The sequence below is a fragment of the Oreochromis niloticus genome, linkage group LG5 (assembly GCF_001858045.2).
Source record: "Oreochromis niloticus isolate F11D_XX linkage group LG5, O_niloticus_UMD_NMBU, whole genome shotgun sequence".
NCBI lineage: Eukaryota > Metazoa > Chordata > Actinopteri > Cichliformes > Cichlidae > Oreochromis > Oreochromis niloticus.
The window spans coordinates 27,597,028-27,616,078 of record NC_031970.2 but is presented as its reverse complement, the minus strand read 5'-3'; the positions used below and the strand labels follow the sequence as shown (position 1 = coordinate 27,616,078).

At 40.0% G+C, this 19,051-nt stretch overlaps 1 protein-coding gene across 1 annotated transcript in view; it reads right to left on the bottom strand.

The window, feature by feature from the left end:
* loxl2a (lysyl oxidase-like 2a) overlaps positions 1-19,051 on the bottom strand; it is a 25,730-nt gene extending 6,679 nt beyond the window's left edge. The window contains exons 1-8 of the mRNA XM_003441405.5: positions 18,905-19,051; positions 16,725-17,029; positions 13,815-13,990; positions 6,441-6,649; positions 3,691-3,907; positions 2,937-3,120; positions 313-464; positions 55-222 (exon numbers count right to left, since the gene is read on the bottom strand). Coding sequence (XP_003441453.1) covers positions 55-222; positions 313-464; positions 2,937-3,120; positions 3,691-3,907; positions 6,441-6,649; positions 13,815-13,990; positions 16,725-16,998 — 1,380 coding nt within the window. The 5' untranslated portion in view covers positions 16,999-17,029; positions 18,905-19,051. The remainder of the gene's footprint in view (positions 1-54; positions 223-312; positions 465-2,936; positions 3,121-3,690; positions 3,908-6,440; positions 6,650-13,814; positions 13,991-16,724; positions 17,030-18,904) is intronic.

Genomic DNA, 19,051 nt, shown 5'->3' with positions numbered 1-19,051 from the left:
ATAAGCTCATTTTAAAAATGACTGGATGTAAGAGGGCTTAGAGGAAGACCTTACCTGAAAAGCATTGCTGGCAAAGCCCAAGCCCAGCTGTCTGCACACTACCATGGCCTCCATAGTCCCCCAGCTGTCACTGCACACCGTGCCCCACACTAAAGAGCCATTTCTCTCCCCCAGGACCTCCACACGGCCCTCATATGGGTTACGGCCACCACTTAACCGAAGCTGAGGGAAGGGATATATACATTTAGACATCTCCCGAACTGTTACACACACATAGTTTTTTATTCTATATGGTAGACAGAGTTTACTCACTCTATTGTGGAAGCCCATGGCAGGAACATTACATTTGACTGCTGCATCTTCCTCATGGCTGCAGCCCAAAGAGTTAGGGTTGAAGTAGCACTCGGTCAGGGACTTTTCGAAACCGGAGCACTCCACCTCATTCATGTGGACCGGTCCAATGCCTGCAAGTACACATTAGGCACATTAACAATGAGTACTGCTGTCATAAACTCACTGCTGAGGTATTCATATTGTGTACATTACAGAGAAGAAAAGCTAATTTCAGATTACTGGACAGAAGACGTGATCAATTTGGGTTACACAATGGTTTTACAAGCCTGTTTCCAAAAATGTTGGGATGAATTTACTGAAAATAGTAGATCATTGGATTTTGATCATATTTCGAAAAATATAATTTTGTATTGAAATGGATTCCAGGAAAATATTTAGTTTTTGTTGTACCTGTCCCAACCTTTTAGTGACATGTTGTGCAATGCAAAACAAAACAGACAAAGAAACAAAACAACTCTTGGGAAATCACGACTAATGATGTTAATTAGCAACATGACTAAAATAAGTCCCCGGTCTGTGAAAGACCGCAGGACTTAGTATCATTAAAAAGCACTCTGGGGAGATGTCTGTTTGTATGGGGCAAGGCCAAAAACCAATATTAAATGTCTGTGTTCTTTGGACCGTTAACATTAAAAACAGACCCAGTTTTATAGTGGAAATCACTGAATGGCCTCAGAAACATTTCTGAAAGACAATGTGAGCAAATCCAGTGTTTAGATGGCACTTCAAATGCAAGTTTAAACTCTACCAGGCAAGGAAAGAACTTGAAGAAGATCCAGAATCGCTGTCCAAGTCCAAACTCATTTCAAATGGACTGAGATCAAGTGGAAAACTGTCCTGTGGGCAAACTAAAAACAACTGAAAAAGGAAAGGCCACCATCCGTAATGGTCTTGTGAAACCTTATTGCACTTCTATGAAGGCTCCATGAATGCTAAACAACACTTAAAGTTTATGGAGCAATGTTTGCTGACATTCACATCTTTTTCAGAGTTCTTCAATATTTTAGCAAGACAATGAAGATGTATTATGACATGTCCCTACAGAAAGATGAGTCCAGGTGCTAAATTTCAGTTTCGACATGTAACCTGATGGAAACGCTCAAGGAGGCCTGAACTTGTTCAAACCTGTGATGCAACACAGTGATAAACATGCCTCTATTGTGGGTTTTTTTTTAAAACATTTTGCTGGTATGTAATTTAAAATAATAATATTTTTTAAAAAAGCAATAAAATTCTCAAGTGAAATAATTGACATGTTTTCTTTGCACTTCTTTCAGTTTAAATTGCATTCTGCTTTTATCTACATTTTAAACGGCATCATAACTTTTTGGAACTAGAGCCGCAGGAAACACAAGCTTTTACTGCCAACTACTACAGACTAAAACAGCAGCTGTCTTACCTACCAGAGTGTTTTGTCTGTCCAAAGACATGTACTTTCCCTAGAATTATACTGCAAAGGAAACAAGCAGTCGCCTATGTCAAATGAAAATGAGACACGTAGGGCCTGTAAAAAATACAAATTCTCTCTCCATGTGGTGCAGTTTCCACAATAACATGCGAGTGATAACTTTATGCTGCTAGTCTTCCCGTGAGATTGAGCAGGAATGTGATACAAGCTTGCAAAACAGTGACAGGGAGCCAATGGAGAGGTATAAATTTAGTGGAACAGCAGGAACACAGCGCCGTTGTAACCAAGCAGCCAAAATGAAGGTTTGACAAATGACTATAATCCGTGAAATCTATTTTATAATAACATGCATTAAAAAAATTACAAAACATACATTTAGAAATTATTAAACCCATCAATGCATAACACAAAATTGCTACACAAAGAGTGAAATCCTCTACCAGCTGAAAAAAGTAAATATGACATCCAGAAATTCTTCCTTTCATCTAGTTCCTTCAATACAGTAGAACAAATCAGGAAATCTACCAACATGCTTGTTTAGTCCACTTCATTGACTTCTGAAAACAAACACAACAAGGTATTTCAAGAGTGTGTAGCGCCATCTTTGGATCCAGTGGTCAAAAAAACCCCGATCCGTCACATAACCTCGTTTATTCTCCAACAAAGAATTCCTTTCTGAAACCCATAAAAGCTGTTCTCTGTACTGGAACATTTTGTGCACGTTTCTGTTTTGCTATGAGAATCAGGCAGAGAAAAAGGCAACTGTTCCAGTGAACATGTGATTCTCATAAGGCTGTGGTATATTTCATTTCACAGAATCAGGTCTTGGGTCAATGTATAAACATGAATGTGCTGCTCCATACATTCCCTAACGCCTTGATGTGCTGACTTAAGGTCTAGACTGACTGAGGTGAGAAAAAAAACAGACTGTGATACAGAAGTCAGATTTAAGGTGGAAGGTCTCCAGTCCTGAGTCCCACACCTTTCATTTTCACAGCTGGGAATGAGGTCTGGTCAGGCTGTATTTGGGCTCTTGCTGAGTAATACGATTTTAAATATAAAATGTTAATGAAGATAAAAACAAACTTTAAAAAAAAAAGTATTTTATACCTACAACTATAGCTGTGTACCATCATATGCATCAATTATATGCTAGTGACAAATCTGTGAGTACCTTGTCCCATTCGGGCGCCAGTCAGGGCCTCTTTGGCGCTGCCGAACCCCAGCTCTCGACACACCACTGTGGCAGCGCGAATGTTCCAGTTGTCGTCGCACACTGTTCCCCACTCTCCATTCTTCAGGACTTCCACTCGCCCCTCACCGATCATGGCACCACCTCTTAGACGTACCAGGGGTTGCTATGGAAACAGTACAATAAAAAAGCTAAAATTAGTGGATATCTTATAGAGAATGACCTTAAAGATTCTAATTGTTATTACATTTTTGAAGAAAACTAAAACAGTTTAATGGATGATTGGATGAATTCATTTATTTACTTTTTAGCTTGAAAACACTAAGAGTGAGCCTGAAAAGTTTACAAATCTAGACCTTCTTAATGATCTCAGCATCCAGTGATGCAACATGATGGCTGATTGGCTATTAATACCCGGTAAATGTTGTAATCCATTACTGGACTTCTATGTGAATACTGAACTATGTAGACAAACAAGAAACGTTTGTGCGTCTTATAATGCAGTGTAAACATGCAGCAGTATGCACTATTTGTAAAGCAAACATGAAAAGCTCTAAATGGAGCTTTCATGTCTCTCTTTTAAGATAATTGAGTAACTGTGTCTAATCTAGAAGAACTACAAACATTTGCATTTTGACAAATTTCAACTACAGACAGAGACATGTGACAACATAAAGAAAACCTAAGTAAAGTTCTGATTTTTAAGACTTTCTATAGTGTGTTTAATCTGACTAACCTCCACCCTGTAGGCTTTTCTGAACCCGATGCTGACGCTAGGAGCAAAGACCCGTCCAGGCACACAGCTGACCACTACAGGCATGCCCTTTCCACAGGTGCTGTTGCCTTTCTGCTCTATCTCTCGGCCCAGTTTACAATCAGAAAGGTCAGCCTCGTTGCCTGTGCAGTTGATAGAGAAACCCCAGTAGTTCTTCTTTCGACGGCTGGCCAGCAATCTGAGAAAGAATCATAAAGTAAAACAAACTGTTACAACATATAATGTAAAATTTTGGGTAATTTTGCACGATTTACGAACTGTATTAGAAAACACATCATATTTATTCCTCTCTTTGGTTGAAGAATGACAAATGCCAACATTTTTCCAACCACTGCTGTTATTTGATGCCAAAAGTAACAGATTTTAAACTTTCCAGGGAAAGGAGCTTCATTATTGTTATGGTCCTGGGTCTTAGACTCAGTCTTTGAGGTTGCTCTGGACTCTTTGATTGTTGTATTCTTTTAGTGCATCTGACTTTGTTGTTTATAGTTCCTAATTTATGGTTTGTTGTTTGTTCTCCTCCATGTCCAGTCGGCACTGTCTCATCTCTGTGTCCTGCCCTTTTTTTTTCCCAGTATTTGTTTACCTCCAATTTCCAGTCATGTTCCCATGTTTTTCTCTCTGTGCTTCATCCTTGGTCTTCCCAGTCCGTCATATCTCCTTAATATCCGTTCCAGTGTCACGTTCACGTGTCTTAGTCTGAGTCTGTGTGCGAGTGTCACTTGCTGTTTTGCTTTGATAATCTCTTGTCTCGTGTGTTTGATGTTTGGTTCAGCTTCTCCTGTCTCGTTAGTTTTGCTTTTGTTTAGCTGTGTTCCCATTTGTCTCAACTCCTGTAATCACCCTCCCGTGTATTTACTGTCTGCATCGCCCTCTGCTCGTTGTCGTGTTCTCCCTTATTGTGGGTGTTACTTTCGTCTGTTTGTTAGTTTAGCTGCTGTTCAGTTTGTAGTTAGTCTGCTTGTTTGTTCCACGTTCTGGTGTCGTTCTGCTTTTGTTTTTCAGTTCAAACTTCTGTTTGCCAAGTCCTTCATTACAGGTCCACTCCCTGCCTTTAGTACACCCCAGACTATGTGATAATTATAGTCAATATTTATTCACTACTATTGCTGTGTTATGTCATACTGCTGTTTATATTTTAAAGTGTTTTGCTTGGGATTCCCACTGAATCATTAATCACTAACTGAAACAGATGCCACAAAAGTCTACTATCAACTAAGTTATGTAAAATAAAGTTTCTAAAAATGTAGTTTTATACCATTTTAGAATTGCAGGAAAAAAAGAAGCTTAAAGTTGGATTGGGAGTACTATATAGTCATGCATCACTTCTTTCATATTAAAGAACAAATAAAAGATTTCACCATTCTTTCTTACACATTAATACAATCATAAGCAGTTGTTTTATGGGGAATGGACATTTTTATTTTCTAGTGAGAGGAATTCAGCAGTCTTCTCCCTTTGCTGTGAAGCACAATGGGAGTATTCTTGTGAAAATACCTTAACATTCCTATGACGCCAAACTTGAATGGAGGTAATCAACTAGGGGTCACTGAAGAAGCCAACAAGAGTGGACCCTGAAGCAGGGGTCTTGTAAGCAGCATACCATGTAATGAAACCAGCAGGAACTTTATTTACAACTTTTTAGTCCTTAAACCTTGTTCAGAACCTTAAATTTAAATTCAAGTTGGTATGAACACGAGGGCAATACACACTCTTTTAAAGTGATGCCAAATTTAGATTGAGAGAGTGAATCATGTGAAACCACAGCAGAATCACATGTTTTACAACCACATCAGCTTTATGATCTCAAGTAATCAACAAAGTTAAACGCTGGTTTCATGTTCCATATATTTCCTTTGGTTGAAATGCATTACCATCAAATTAAATGATCATGATTTTCTTTGAATGAACACCACCTTCTTTGCTTTGATCTTACCAGATCATTGATATCCTTACCCAGAAACATCAATGAGAAAATCCAGTTGCAGACCTGCTCAGCAGTACTTGTAAATATATTCTCGTGTCTTTCGGGTCTTGATTTCACTGATTTTACACCGCTGTCATTCTGGGAGGCTTTAGATGCCAGCACACAGACTGGGAGAGAGATTTGCTCTTGTGATTGCTTTCTCATGTGCAGCAGCTACAAAACATCTGTATTCCGTTGTGTCAGACTGCATGTTGCCTGTGACACTTGAAAAGCTTTGTGATAAAACCACTGAGACGGAAAAGATAGAGCCAGAAGAGCCACTGTTTCATAATGTACTGCACTCATCCTGCATATGCCAAAGCTTCCTCTGGTGGTGTTTGGCTTCTTGTCAGGAATCTACAGGCCCGAGTGTGTTTATTCTAGTAGAAAATGGATGAAGGCGTGAGCGACAGCTACAGTAAACAAACCTGGTTATTATGTAACGTTTCATAACATCAGCATAGTATAGGCTAAACACTCTTAAGTAAACTAGGCAGTCATAAAGTTTTATGTTTCCTGCCACAAAATATGATATAGTTTATAAATGGATTGTTTAGCCTATAAGAATGTCTGGTTTGATGTTTTACACCAGTGTGAAATTGAAAGGATTCATATGTAGCGCCGCGATAACCTGCGCTGTATTTAGCTGGACTAAATGTTAAATGTTTAACTCAGGTGAAGTTTTTTCATTACATCTAGGTGAAATTGTTTAAACCCTAATGGCGACCCCAGCAACATTACTCACTTGTAGGGTCTGGTATTGAAGCGTTTCTCCCCAGGGAAGCCCTGCATGCCACAGATGACCCTGCTATTCTTCTGGTTCCAATCCTCGTTGCAGATCTGCCTCCACTTGCCTCCGTCTTTTACCTCCAGAAAGCCCTCAGTAATGGGAATCCTTTTTCTGTGAGAATATGTGGCCCTGATCCTCACCTCTTCCACCTGTACCGTCAAGCCCTGACAAACAGAACAGAGATAATGTTTCATGCTCTCCTGTTTATAACACATGTAAAAAAACAGACAGACAGAGTATCATACTTTTAGTCCAATGGAAAAAACTGACCTCTGACTACAGTATGACTTTTTATTCAATTGAATATTGCAAGTTTTCCAGAATTTCTAATAAATTTGTAACAGATGGCTGTGGTCTATTGTAGATGGATAGGGGTGGGCAATTACTTTTCCCAATAGGCCACAAAAAACAAACAAAAAAAACAAAACAAGAAAGAGTAGACGTAACAATTTGGCTCTAATTGTGGCCCCTTGGGAACATTAATTGCCCAGACTTGGATTCGCACATATTGGCAAGCTTAGCTTATATTTTCTATTTATTATGTAAAGTTTCCATCAACTTGCATAATGATATTTTTTGCATAAGCCTCTTCACCACCCCACCGTCAAGAGTGAATTCTGTTTCACTGACACACAGACAATGAGGAGAAAAACTAGCGTCTCTGCAAATGCACCATAATGTTAAGGTCTAAGTTAAACTCAGACCAACAGATGGCTTTAACTCTGTCTGCTTATGGGTCTAGAAGTGGAGTCAAGATCCATTTCTCCTTGACATGAGAAATGGATCAGGTATTAGCAATTATTCAAAACATCACAAGGCTCTGAGATCCCTGTCTGTCAACAGAATGACTTGTGTGAGGCACACACTTCACTTCACAGTTTTGTCAAAACTGGCAAACAGTGTTTGGATTTCCTCAGAAAAAGCGCTGAAAGGGAATAGTTCATACGTGACAAGCTGCTGGGTCTTATATCAATGTCACTATTCTCTGTCAGGAGCAAAGATGAAACAAGCAGAGCACAAAGGGATACATACAAGTCTTTTCCCTTTGGCCAAATCTGGAAGGAATGTAGGTCAAATGTATTTTTAAAAGACCTCACATCTCATATCTCATAAGATATGAACATACTTGCGTGCGATACAAAGCAAGTATGACTGCAGAAGTATCAGAAAATGGGAAGCAGTGAAACAAAAAGTTTAAAATCCATGTAATCCATGACATTTTGTAAAATTCAATTTTAAGCAAGTTAAGGCTAAAGACAGAAGATAGGGTGAGCGAAGACACTGAGGAGCTTCCGGTTGGAGATTGTGCCGAATAGCTCAAAGCTATCTACTGAGGGCTGTAAATGCCGGTCAGAGCGAAGGCCACTGGTGCTCACAATTAGCATCATGTGTGCTGATACAGCAAAGAATGGTACCCTTTGACCTAAGGGCTTTAGCAACTACCTAATAACTCTGCCTTCCTTCATTTCTCTCCATGAGCCAAGTGCTGCCGTTTGTTACTGACTGAGTGTGAAGTTGCACTGAGGGTGCCAAAAAGAGCCAAAACTCTGAGCTGCTCTGTGGTATGCTGAACTCAGTAATTTTATAACAGCCAGTTTCTTCAACATTGAAAAACCCCAACATTCAGGCATGTCTCCCAGAATATCAAATGTTTGCCCACAGGGTGGTTTCCTGAGATGGCGTCAGCCTGAGGGAATGTTCAAGGCTTCAGGGTCTTGCAGGGAAGGAGGAGCCTCCACTAACACTGCTTCAGCAGTGACCCTGGTCCTCCCCCTGACCGCAGTGGTTAGAGCGGGTAAAAACCACTCTTTCATGAGAAGATTCCTGCTGGCCATAGCATGACAGAGTGTTTTCCGTGTCTAGCAGGGGAAGGTGAGGAGACATGACTATGATCACGCAGCTGGCTCTCTCCAATTAAAATGTAATCATAGGATTTTAGATTGTTTTTTAATTCATAATAAACAAAGAAAATAAAAGAACGTGCCACAACAAAAACAAAAAAGACCAAATTCAATAAATAAATAGCTAAATAAATAAATAGTAAGAAAAATCACTCAGATATGAGGTTATTAAGACACATCTGACCATTGTTGCATTTGGCTCAGAGGCAGGAAACTGGCCTTCTGAAAGTGTGAGCTGAAGAGAAAAGGACAGATATGCACAGCTGGGATCAGTCTGGGCGTCCCCCTAACTTAGCATAATTCTGTTTGGCCTAGGCCCAACTCGATACACTGGCCACATTTGAGCACTTTTTCAAAGAGAGTCAGAAAAAAAAAATCCAGCTCCTGTGTTGGAATAAGACAAACTGTTATAAGTTACACAGCTACAAAAATGCATTATCCCTCTACAATAGAAGAAAATACAGAATCACTAAAATATACAGAATGAACTACTTTAATACAAGCAGTTAGGTGAGAAGATCAATACCACTGGTGTGGTAAATATGAGGATGTTGCCAGCAGTCAGTTCAAAGCCTACAGCCAGTTTTGGCTCTGTTTAAGAGCATAGTTTGTATCTAACTAAGAACACGATGTGCTTCAGAGATTGGCAGATTTTTTTTAAAGAACTGTAGATGATTTTGTTTGTTTCCATTAGTTTTCTCAAACTTTTCACTTTTCTGTAATTTTTATGTAATTCTTTCCAGAAAATCAAAGAAAAACAGGAAACAACAACAATGAAGAAAACAAATAAGTATACTTCCTAAAGTGTCAACATATTCCTGAAGTGCTCAGTAGGATTTATATGTTGATTTCATCTGAATCAGTGTGACGTGACAAATAGACCAGTCCAAATAGGTACTGGGTGACAGCTTTTCCTCCTACAGATTACAATGAGGTTAATACTCAGTCGAGGATTTCTACAAGGTTACCTCATCTCATTTCCCAACTTCCTGTAATGATTTACTCATTCTACAGCTTTTTTTAATCCAAAAATATTAATTCATATAGGGTTTTTTGGCTTGTAAGTAACAACTGAAAAAAGTAAACATCCCTCCTTCAGATCTATTCGGTGCTAGTCTGTGAAGTGAGCTCTGTCCATTACTGAACTATTTCCAGCTGGGGAGCAGACTTGTTTTTCTGACTGGGTCCCCCCTCAGAATGTAAATGTGTGGACATGAGCCTGTGGTCTAGCCGGTGACTAATGCTTCCACTACTGTGCACTTCTTCCACTTTAATCAGCTTTCCAGCCCCTGCTGCACGTTCATGTACACGTGCCCAACTTACCCCCGCCTGCCCCGCCCAACGGTACACAGCAAGTATGAATGCTAATCAGCCAAAGTTTAGTTGAAAAAGCAAAAGAACAGTACGGCTCTTTGAAATGACTTTTACATCTGCCCCACCTAACTTTCTGCCTCACTGGCCCCCCTTCTGCCCTTCTGACTATAGCGAGGGTGTGTGTGTGGGGAAAGAAAGAGAGTGAGTTTCAGTGGTCACTGCATCTGGAATACCTATTAGAGTACACTTCTCCCACTGCGATAGGAAAAAAGAACAACTCCCCCCCAGTCTCAGAACCAACACACATGTTTACAGGTGTCTGTGCTGAATATAAAATATAGGAAATGAAACACAAGCATTTGATTGACTGCTGAACTATACTAATAAACTCCAGTCAAAGTGCTTTAATATAATAAAAAAAACATTCAGTAGCAAACACATTTACTTGCTATCTTTGACAGAGTCAAATCAGAAGAGCTGATCCACTCTGTGTGCTTTCACTAAACGAATCTACAGCTGGCAAGTTTATCTTAGAATAAACACTCTTTCACAACTGTTTCACAACTTGTTTCAGAACAATCTCATTTGTGTAAACTTTACAAAACAGACACTTAGATTGTGTTACATTTAAAGGAGAGGCTCACATGAGTCAGCGAAATGTGCACGTGAAGTACAAGAATAAATAATAAAAATCAGAACTTGGGCGCTGTGCAACCCAGAACTGAAATGAGGCTCCAGCTGCTGAACATGTGTTAAATGTCTTGCACAGTTCTATCTGCAAGAGAGAGACTGACTTCAGCCTTCTGACAGGCCTCGACCTTTTCTCCCGTTGATCACTCATCTCCTCAAAAGCCTCTGCTATACATCATCCTGAATAGGCTTATCCTACTTTGGCTCAGGTTTCCTTCTTTTTGTGTGAGAATAACTGAAATTCTCATGAGCCAGCCCCATCTCATCCGATGGAGTGAAGTGCAACCTCTGCCCTTGTTACTTGTGTAAAGGATCAGAAGGTTTTTAAGTGCCGCATTCTGTGATTAGCAAGGCTGGGTGTTGATTCTTGATGAAAGTGTTTGTTTGAAGTAAACATGATGAATAGTATATTAGTCAGCTACAGCTGCTTTTACTCCTTCTTTTCAGGAAGAAGTTAATTTCTGCTCGCTGGACCATAGAATAGAATCTGTTTATAATCATGTTCTGCAAGCAGTGGTGTGCGATTTCTTTATGTGAAAACTACTTAGAAAAAGATACATATAAAACCAAATCCATCTTATGTACATTTGCATTGGATTTTCCTTTTTGGCAGTGAAAGTCTGCATGATTATGTAACAATTACACAAGTACACAGCAGTGCCAACTCCTTGGAAAACACAAAGTAAAGAACATCCTGCAATGACTCCTATGAATCCTTACCATGAACCTATAATTATCTTCGTATGAGACATCACGATCTGTGCTGTCCCATTCCCACATAAAAACCTGAACCTGGCAAAGCTCGTGTAATCATCACACTCTACTGTTAGAAAGATCTCTTCTGCCAGGATGTTCCATCCCTGTGTGAAACAAACACATGCTAATAGTAAACTGGCTGTGTTGGCTTACGTGCTGCATGCTAAAATAATTAATATTATAATGATTCAGTCACAGTGGAATGTTTGTTGTGTTATTGCAGGGGTCCCCAATCTCAGTCCACGAGGGCCGGTGTCCCTGCAGGTTTTAGATGTGTCCTTGATCCATCACAGCTGATTTAAATGGATAAATTACCTTCTCAACATGTGTTGAAGTTCTCCAGAGGCCTGGTAATGAGCTAATCATGTGATTCAGGTGTGTTGACCCAGGGTGAGATCTAAAACCTGCAGGGACACCGGCCCTCGTGGACTGAGATTGGGGACCCCTGTGTTATTGTTTCAGGAGCGTTACATAACCAGCTGAGAATGGTTGCATGGGCAAGACCTGTGGCTTGATCAGATCAGTAGCAGACTGCAGCAAAGTGGACCCGACTTCCACAAATCAGAGCTTGGGAATATTTGAGGCTAACTGAGTTTGGACTGTCAAGCTGTTTTTCAGCAAAGTTACTTGATATTTTGTAAATGCTACTTTTAGGATTTTATGTTTTTGACTGACACTGCAAAAATACTAACTGGGAAATCCATGCCAGCAGCAGGACACAGACTATTATTTGTGGTCCCAGCAGGACTTGATAGAGAGAGCCATCTTTGATAAAGTGTAACGCAATCGCAGGACTTGTTCCTCACAAAAACAATATTTTTGATGTCTGTGGCAAATTTGTGCTCTGTAGAGACTCACTACTTAATTTTATAAATCAAGACATTGCTTGCAGTGCTAGTGATGTAGTGATGCTAGTGATTCATGCTCACTTAAATTATTTAAAAATCAGCAGGCACAGCACCAACACAGTGTTTATAAAAGGAGATGTAATGTCCTAGGAAACTCTTCACATTTCAGACGAGTGTTCATCATTTTGAAGGAAATATTCTTCATAGCATCCACATAGTTAGAAAGAACACCGTGCTTCATTGGCCCTTACTTAGAATTTTCCACACTGAACACAGAATGTTAATTCATGCTGTGAATAAACAGATTTCAGGAACAGTGCTGCTCTTTGCTGGTGTCAGTTCAAGTATAGTTCAGAGGTGTAGCTACACCTTTTTCCCATTCCTCTCCCCTGTGACTTAAAAGGCTTCAGCCAAACCAAGGAAACACTTAGAGGGTGGGGGACTGAACTAAAGCAACACCCCAGACGCCCTAAATACACAAGACATATAATAAACAAGATGTTGTGCTTATATATAAAACTGATATAAATAAGAGTATTGTGAATAAGGTTCAACAGTCCATAATTAAACATTTCAGTTTCACCTTTCTTCTACTTTCCCCCCTCTTACATGACTGGACTAGGCATTAACAAAACAAAGAAGGACTTAAGATGCTCTCCTCGGGCGTGTTATCGCAACTAAATCCGGTGAAAAATATAGTCCCTGTTCTGGCTGCTGTACAGAGTCCTGTAACGCAGCCAAGTCTACCACCCCACACGTAGTATGAGCAAACAATGAAACTGTACTTAGTCCAGTAGCAAAGAAAGTAAAGCACTTATTAAAGACTGCCAAATAAAACTCATCTCTATCAGTGTGGTCTTAAATAGGGAAACCTCATTATTAAAAGGAAGTTGCTTTCAGACAAGCTGCAGGAATGCTTCCCTCTAATAATCTCCCTCCCTTTCTCCTGTCACATGCACAAGCCCACACTGACTTTCCATCCAGTACTGAGGCATTTTCAGCAGCCAGGCTGGAAGGACTTCTTGGCGTCTGAGTCATCTTTGCAATCTCAGTGTGCAGAGTGGGGGTCTGGTGTGGGCAGTAATAGACTAATAGTGTCCTGACAAAGTCATTAGTATAACATGGAACAGACATCTAAATATTTTAGCTTACTCATGGATCATTTCAGTTGCATGATGCCATAGCAGACGTGACTTCTTGCACAGAAGGCCTTCCCTCAGTGTATCCTTTTAGCCATCCAAACTCTTCAAATAAGCCATTTGGAAGTTGGTGTTTACTTAGCATAATCACAATATAACACAGTGTTTGAAACATGGGGATTTAGCTGTTACTATTTTAAAATTCAAATGAAAAGTGTAAATATTTGTTCTTAGAGAGTAATTAGTTGTTACTAATCATTTAAAAAACTACGTTACACCAATAAGTAAGCGTCATATGTGCTTTAGCTTCTTAAAACTTTTTAATATTATGTTACACCTTCTTTCAACAGTTCAGCTGCTTTTAATGGTGCAAGCCGATTTCAGTTAGAAAAGGTGGAGACATAAAAAAAAACTTGGAGCCATTTGAAGCAATAAATTATGATAAAGTTTTCTTTCATCCCAAGCCTAACCTCTGTTCCTTTATTGTGCAGAACATCAGTTCAGGTTACATGTCTGTGCTTTAACCATGTGTGCATTCTACCAGAGTGTTAGTGATACTGCAATCAAGTTACCCTAGCCTTTTTTAACATCTGTGAAAGATTTTATGCATATATGCACATATTAATTGTACTGCAATTGTACCATATGCATGTATTTCGATTGTCAATATGTTGGTCCTACCTCCTGGCTGTTGGCCTGGTTCCGAATGAACTTGAATCCTGGAATGCGCTTCGAACTGCACACCACGCCGACATCTTCTGAATGTTTGCAGTCGGATACTCCGAAGCCATTGGACTCACAATGAGCCAGGCTCTTTTCGCTACCTGTGCAGTGGACGTTGTCTAGCCAGATACGACCTGGAACAAACGGAAACAGAGAAACACACAGATGGACGTGTGTTCAGATGCTGATTCGCTTTACCCACGATGGCTTTTCTTGGATGGTAGTGATGACGGTGCTTTTGAAGGAATTTTATTTTTTTAAAATAAAAAAACAAGTAGTCAGCTTATCACAGGCCAACATTATCCTGTGACAGGCTGATATGAAAATCTTTAACAGATCAGAACACAGAGAAAGATGCTTGGCGGTATTTAGAAATGGTGTCATCACATAATTAGTCCAAAAGAGCAGTCCCAACTAAATTGTCAACAATACTGTCAGCTGTGTCTGCAGCACATATAAGAGTATCGCAGTTGAGTAGAGAATGGTGCACAGTCAAGATAATTTTTTTAAGTACATTTATAAAAAATATTAAACAATAACACTATATTTTTCCTTTAACATACATACTATATGTGTATACTGTAGAAAGTACAAAAGAATATCTGCCAATCGTCTTGGCTTTAATATTTTATTCACCTAATCATTAACTGTTTTTCCAACCAATTAATATACAAACAATCAATTGTAACATAATCATTATTTGTGTTAGAATATGTTGTTATACTCTGACTGTTTGCAACTATTATGTCTGCTGCATCCTGAGCCACCATTTCTCCTAACCCTGAGTTCTCACTGGCTTTCCCTAATATGTGTCTACCTCATTTTAAAAAAAAAAAGCAAATGAAAGAATGTCTTAAATGTTATACCCTGACAGGCGTTGTAAATCATGCCCTATTGGCTTCTGTTCTAGCATGTCCACTGAAGTCTAGCCGTAGACACAGTAAACCTACTCACGTGGAGATGTGTTTGGTCTCTGACATAACCTGGTGCATTTTTTCAGCCAAAAACCTGCCTAATAAATGTTGTCATGGCTGAAGGGAATCATCTGTTGTCCAGCTGGCTGTTCTGAATCAGCCGTGAGGGAAACCACCAGCTCATAATTCTGGCAGTCTCAACATGTTGCAAGGGAACATCCTGATCATACCAAGAAAGTGACTGGATATAAATGTCACGTAGCTTCCTCCTGGCAGAGAAGTGATTACCCCTGGATCATCGTTATAATAAGAGCCAAGCGCTCTGGTTCTGGAATACAGCAGAGGGAGAACCCGCTCAGTCTCAGCACACCTTTATCTAAGCAAATACTCAGCATTGCCAGCTGTTTTAAGCCTAGACTGCATTGGTAGGAACATCATTTGCAGGCCTTATAGGGATTTAACAAGCACTGAAAAAGACAGAGAGGACAGTCTACATGGAGCCATAAATGTATAAATTAAGCCTTTATTGGCACTTTATGTCAATATCATAGCCAAAGAGCTCAAAACAAACCTAAAGGGACCTGCATAAAATGGATTAGATGGATTTTGTAGCTAATCAAATTATAGCCCAAAACTTTGTAACATTTGCACATTTTCTTTTTTTCCTTTGGGGGGGGGGGGGGCACACTGGGATTGCAAACAGCATTTGTGCAACAGCAGCTGGGGATATGATTTGCATCCTTGCAGGAAAAACGCTCATCCAAGTAGGATGTCCTTATAACTGTTCTGCTGTTATGTCTTCAATTGGAAACATTTGGTGGTTGCTTTCAACAGCGCATTAGTCATCACGATGGGAAATTTGAAATCCTCTTGATCACTTTTATAGCCATCTGTCTCCACCAACAACATAAAAAACAGATAAAGCTAGTTTCCATATACACACACATGAAGACATGTCTTTTCAAAGTGATTCCACTACAAATTTGACATCCACTCAGGAAAACAGGGACCCCCTTCTCTCTTCGACCAACAGAAAGATCATTTTATTTCAGATTGTGCAACTTTTTATATTAGTGCAAAATATAATTTGCAGCTTTCCTATTCATAACTGCCATTTCATTGAGTTTGTGAAACATTTGAGGGGCACACCCTTCCCAAAGCCAAGTCCCAGAGGATATCATCTGTATATACCGAACCGCTGCTAAAATTGAGCGCAAACAACTGCTTCACACAGGATGCACACACAGCTATATAGTACAAACTACTTGCTAAATGCTTCCTATAAAACACTATAGGTATTTAATAGTATATGCATAAAGCTGCAAGAAACTTGAATTGAAATTTCCATAATGACAGCAATGCCGTGAAAAGTTAACCTAACTTTTGAAGTGGCTCACTGAGTGAAGAAATGCTTTGGCAGCTCTAAATGAACTCTTTAATAAGGGTTCATTTAGCGCTACCAACATACATTCACCACCAGCAGCCAGCAGCTAACACATTTACAGAGCTGGGAATCTTGTTAGTATTTTTACTGCTATGGTGGAAATCATAAGATACAAAAAGCTATAAAAGAGGAGATGAGATTACGTCTGTGCATGCGTCTGGTTAACGCTCCAAATCTTTCCAGTCTTTCTTTCTTCCAGTGCTCTGAACTGATTGGTGTGTCTCAGTTCTCCTCTGATGGGAAAACCAGTACCTCAGGGTATAAGCATTTAGACAAGGGGAAACCTGTCTTTAATGGAAATTATGAAACTGCATGTAGTGATAGGTTATTTCTGAGTAGATGTGGTTGAGTAGCTGAGGGATGCTCACATTATTCCACTATAACTTGCACCTCACTTTCTGCACCAATCTGAAGTCCAACTTTGGAGGGTTTTGATTAGATGAAGTTGTAGGTGGTTGTCCTGGTGACTAACACACACATCTCATTAACTTAGTGCGTTTTTTTCCTTACCTTCCCCTTTTCCGTACTTGGCTGAGGGCGACCAGGACTCGGCACCCGTGAAGCCCAGCTCTCTGCATACCACTTGGGCAGCATAGATGGAGAAGTCATCATCACACACCGTCCCCCACTCTCCATTGTAAAAAACTTCTACCCGACCTTCGTAGTGTTTCTTCTTCTCCCCGGCTAGACGTAGCTGGATCACAGGCTGGTTAGAGTCTGACTGGGCGCTGGACGCCACCAGCAAGGTGTAAAGGAGAAAGCAGAAAACAGCCAGGCGCAGCATGATGCAGAATGATGCGGAAAAGATGAATACTCTAAAGAGAGATACAAAGAGACAAAGAACTGTGACCATCAGCTGTATAACACTGCAATAAAGTGTGTTTTTGGCATTTTTATAAGTGGCTTTTCCCAATTCCAAGGATTTAACCTGGATGGAGAGCTATCTGAAGACAGGCTGAGGAAGACAGTCATTTGTGGCATGTGGTAGTTCAGTTTAAAATTTGAGAGTAAGCGGTATCTGTATAAAATGCTAAGCTTGGTTTGGCTCTCATATCAAGCTTCAAGAGAACTGACACTAGGAACTTTGCAACCACAAGTATAGAAAAAAATGACCACAATTTCACAGTATATTAAGCAAACGTATGGACACGACTGCCAAAAAAAAGGAAATTTGGGGAAAATCTGGGAAAGAACATAGGTTAGGTGGCAAGAATTTCTCTCTCCATTGTCTGACAGCCTAATGGAGAGCAAATGTGGGCTCCACCAGGGAGGGGGCTGCCCGTCTTATTTATCTGCTGATCTGCGCCTGGAGGCCGAGGTAAACTCTCTGAACCTGTATTCACAAAGAAAGTTGACTCCATGTGCATCATTATTTCATGGCAAACCATGAACGTGTCAGTGTTGGGACACTGACAGGAGGGATGGAGGAGAGGGAACGTAAGGACACCTTCACATCATCCTGTTTGGAATAGCAAGGGAGGAGATTTGGGAGGGGAGAGTGGAGGGGGGGGGATTCCTGGGTTGACGTCATGGTAACCAAACAAACTTCAGACTTGAAAAACCTCCTCTGGAGTACAGAGGCTATAAATTATCAGACTGTGTAGGATATGTTTTGCGATACGGAAACATCTGGTCAATCTCCCCGTGAAATGAACACAGAAGTTCAGTTTGAGTGTGGAGACGCTTTAATTTGGCTTTTCAGTATTCAGTCTTGTACCTAATAAAACCCAGGGAGTGAAAAAGTGCACTGTAATGGTTTTAAATCAGTCAGTCAGAGTCTGAGTGAATTTCAGAACAGCTGTGCGTGCACAAACTATACTCCAACCAGCACGTGTACAATTATGGTGTATTTAAAATGGTAAATGGCCTGTATTTGTATAGCGCTTTACTATACTCATGGAATTTTTGTTTATAACAAAATTTAATACAAAATCCATGAGTAAACAATACTTCTAAATAAATACTTCTACATATTGCATGTCATAGGCAACACTTCTGTAGACACACCCATATGTTACAGAAGAATCTAATCTTAACAGTTAAAACTTGTGGTTCCAGAAAGGTTGTGAATGGACCTTTTTACAACATATGCTGTTGCATGCAAAGCTTAAAACGTGTAGTTGCAAAGAAACAATAGGATCAAACAATAATTAAATACTGCTTGCCCTTTAAAATGGGAATTCTCAAATCCGACATACTTTTATTGCTTTTTCAGGCAAAATCAGGGCTCTTGTGCTGTCTATTGTTCATCTGAATTAGTCACCGATAAAGAGATATTAAGCCCTGACCAGAGTTAAGAAAGATCGACTACAAAATCGGTAGGTGTTGAAGGGTCCTTAGCACAGCTGTCTACTGTCATCACCAGAGTTAGCATGCGTGATAAAAGTTTGTTACTAGCAGGACTGTAGTTCGTGTTCTGATACAGCAAACCCCAGCGCGCTTCGACACATAAATAGGAAAAAACACTTGATATAAAATACATTTCCAATGAATATAAAAGAGACAAACCATGCAAATATAAATCCTGCCAGGTTTTTAAGTTTCCCAGAGAGAAACCGTTAGGTAAAACTCAGTCTGAACAAAGTAGTATATCTCTAAGTTTCACACATTCATGCACGTGCCAAACAACATCCAGTCAGCAGTCGGACAGCAGGAGGGAGGGAGGCTGTCTCCAAAGTGAAAGGACTTACTCTGATAGACGGAGGACAGTCAGCAGCTCACACTCTTTTAAGGACGCTGAGGTTTCCAACCTGTCTTAGAGGATGGCATGTGAAGCAGGGGCTCTTTGTCCCTTTAGTACTCGCCGTTTCCTCTGCTCCCCTCACAGCTGGCAGCGC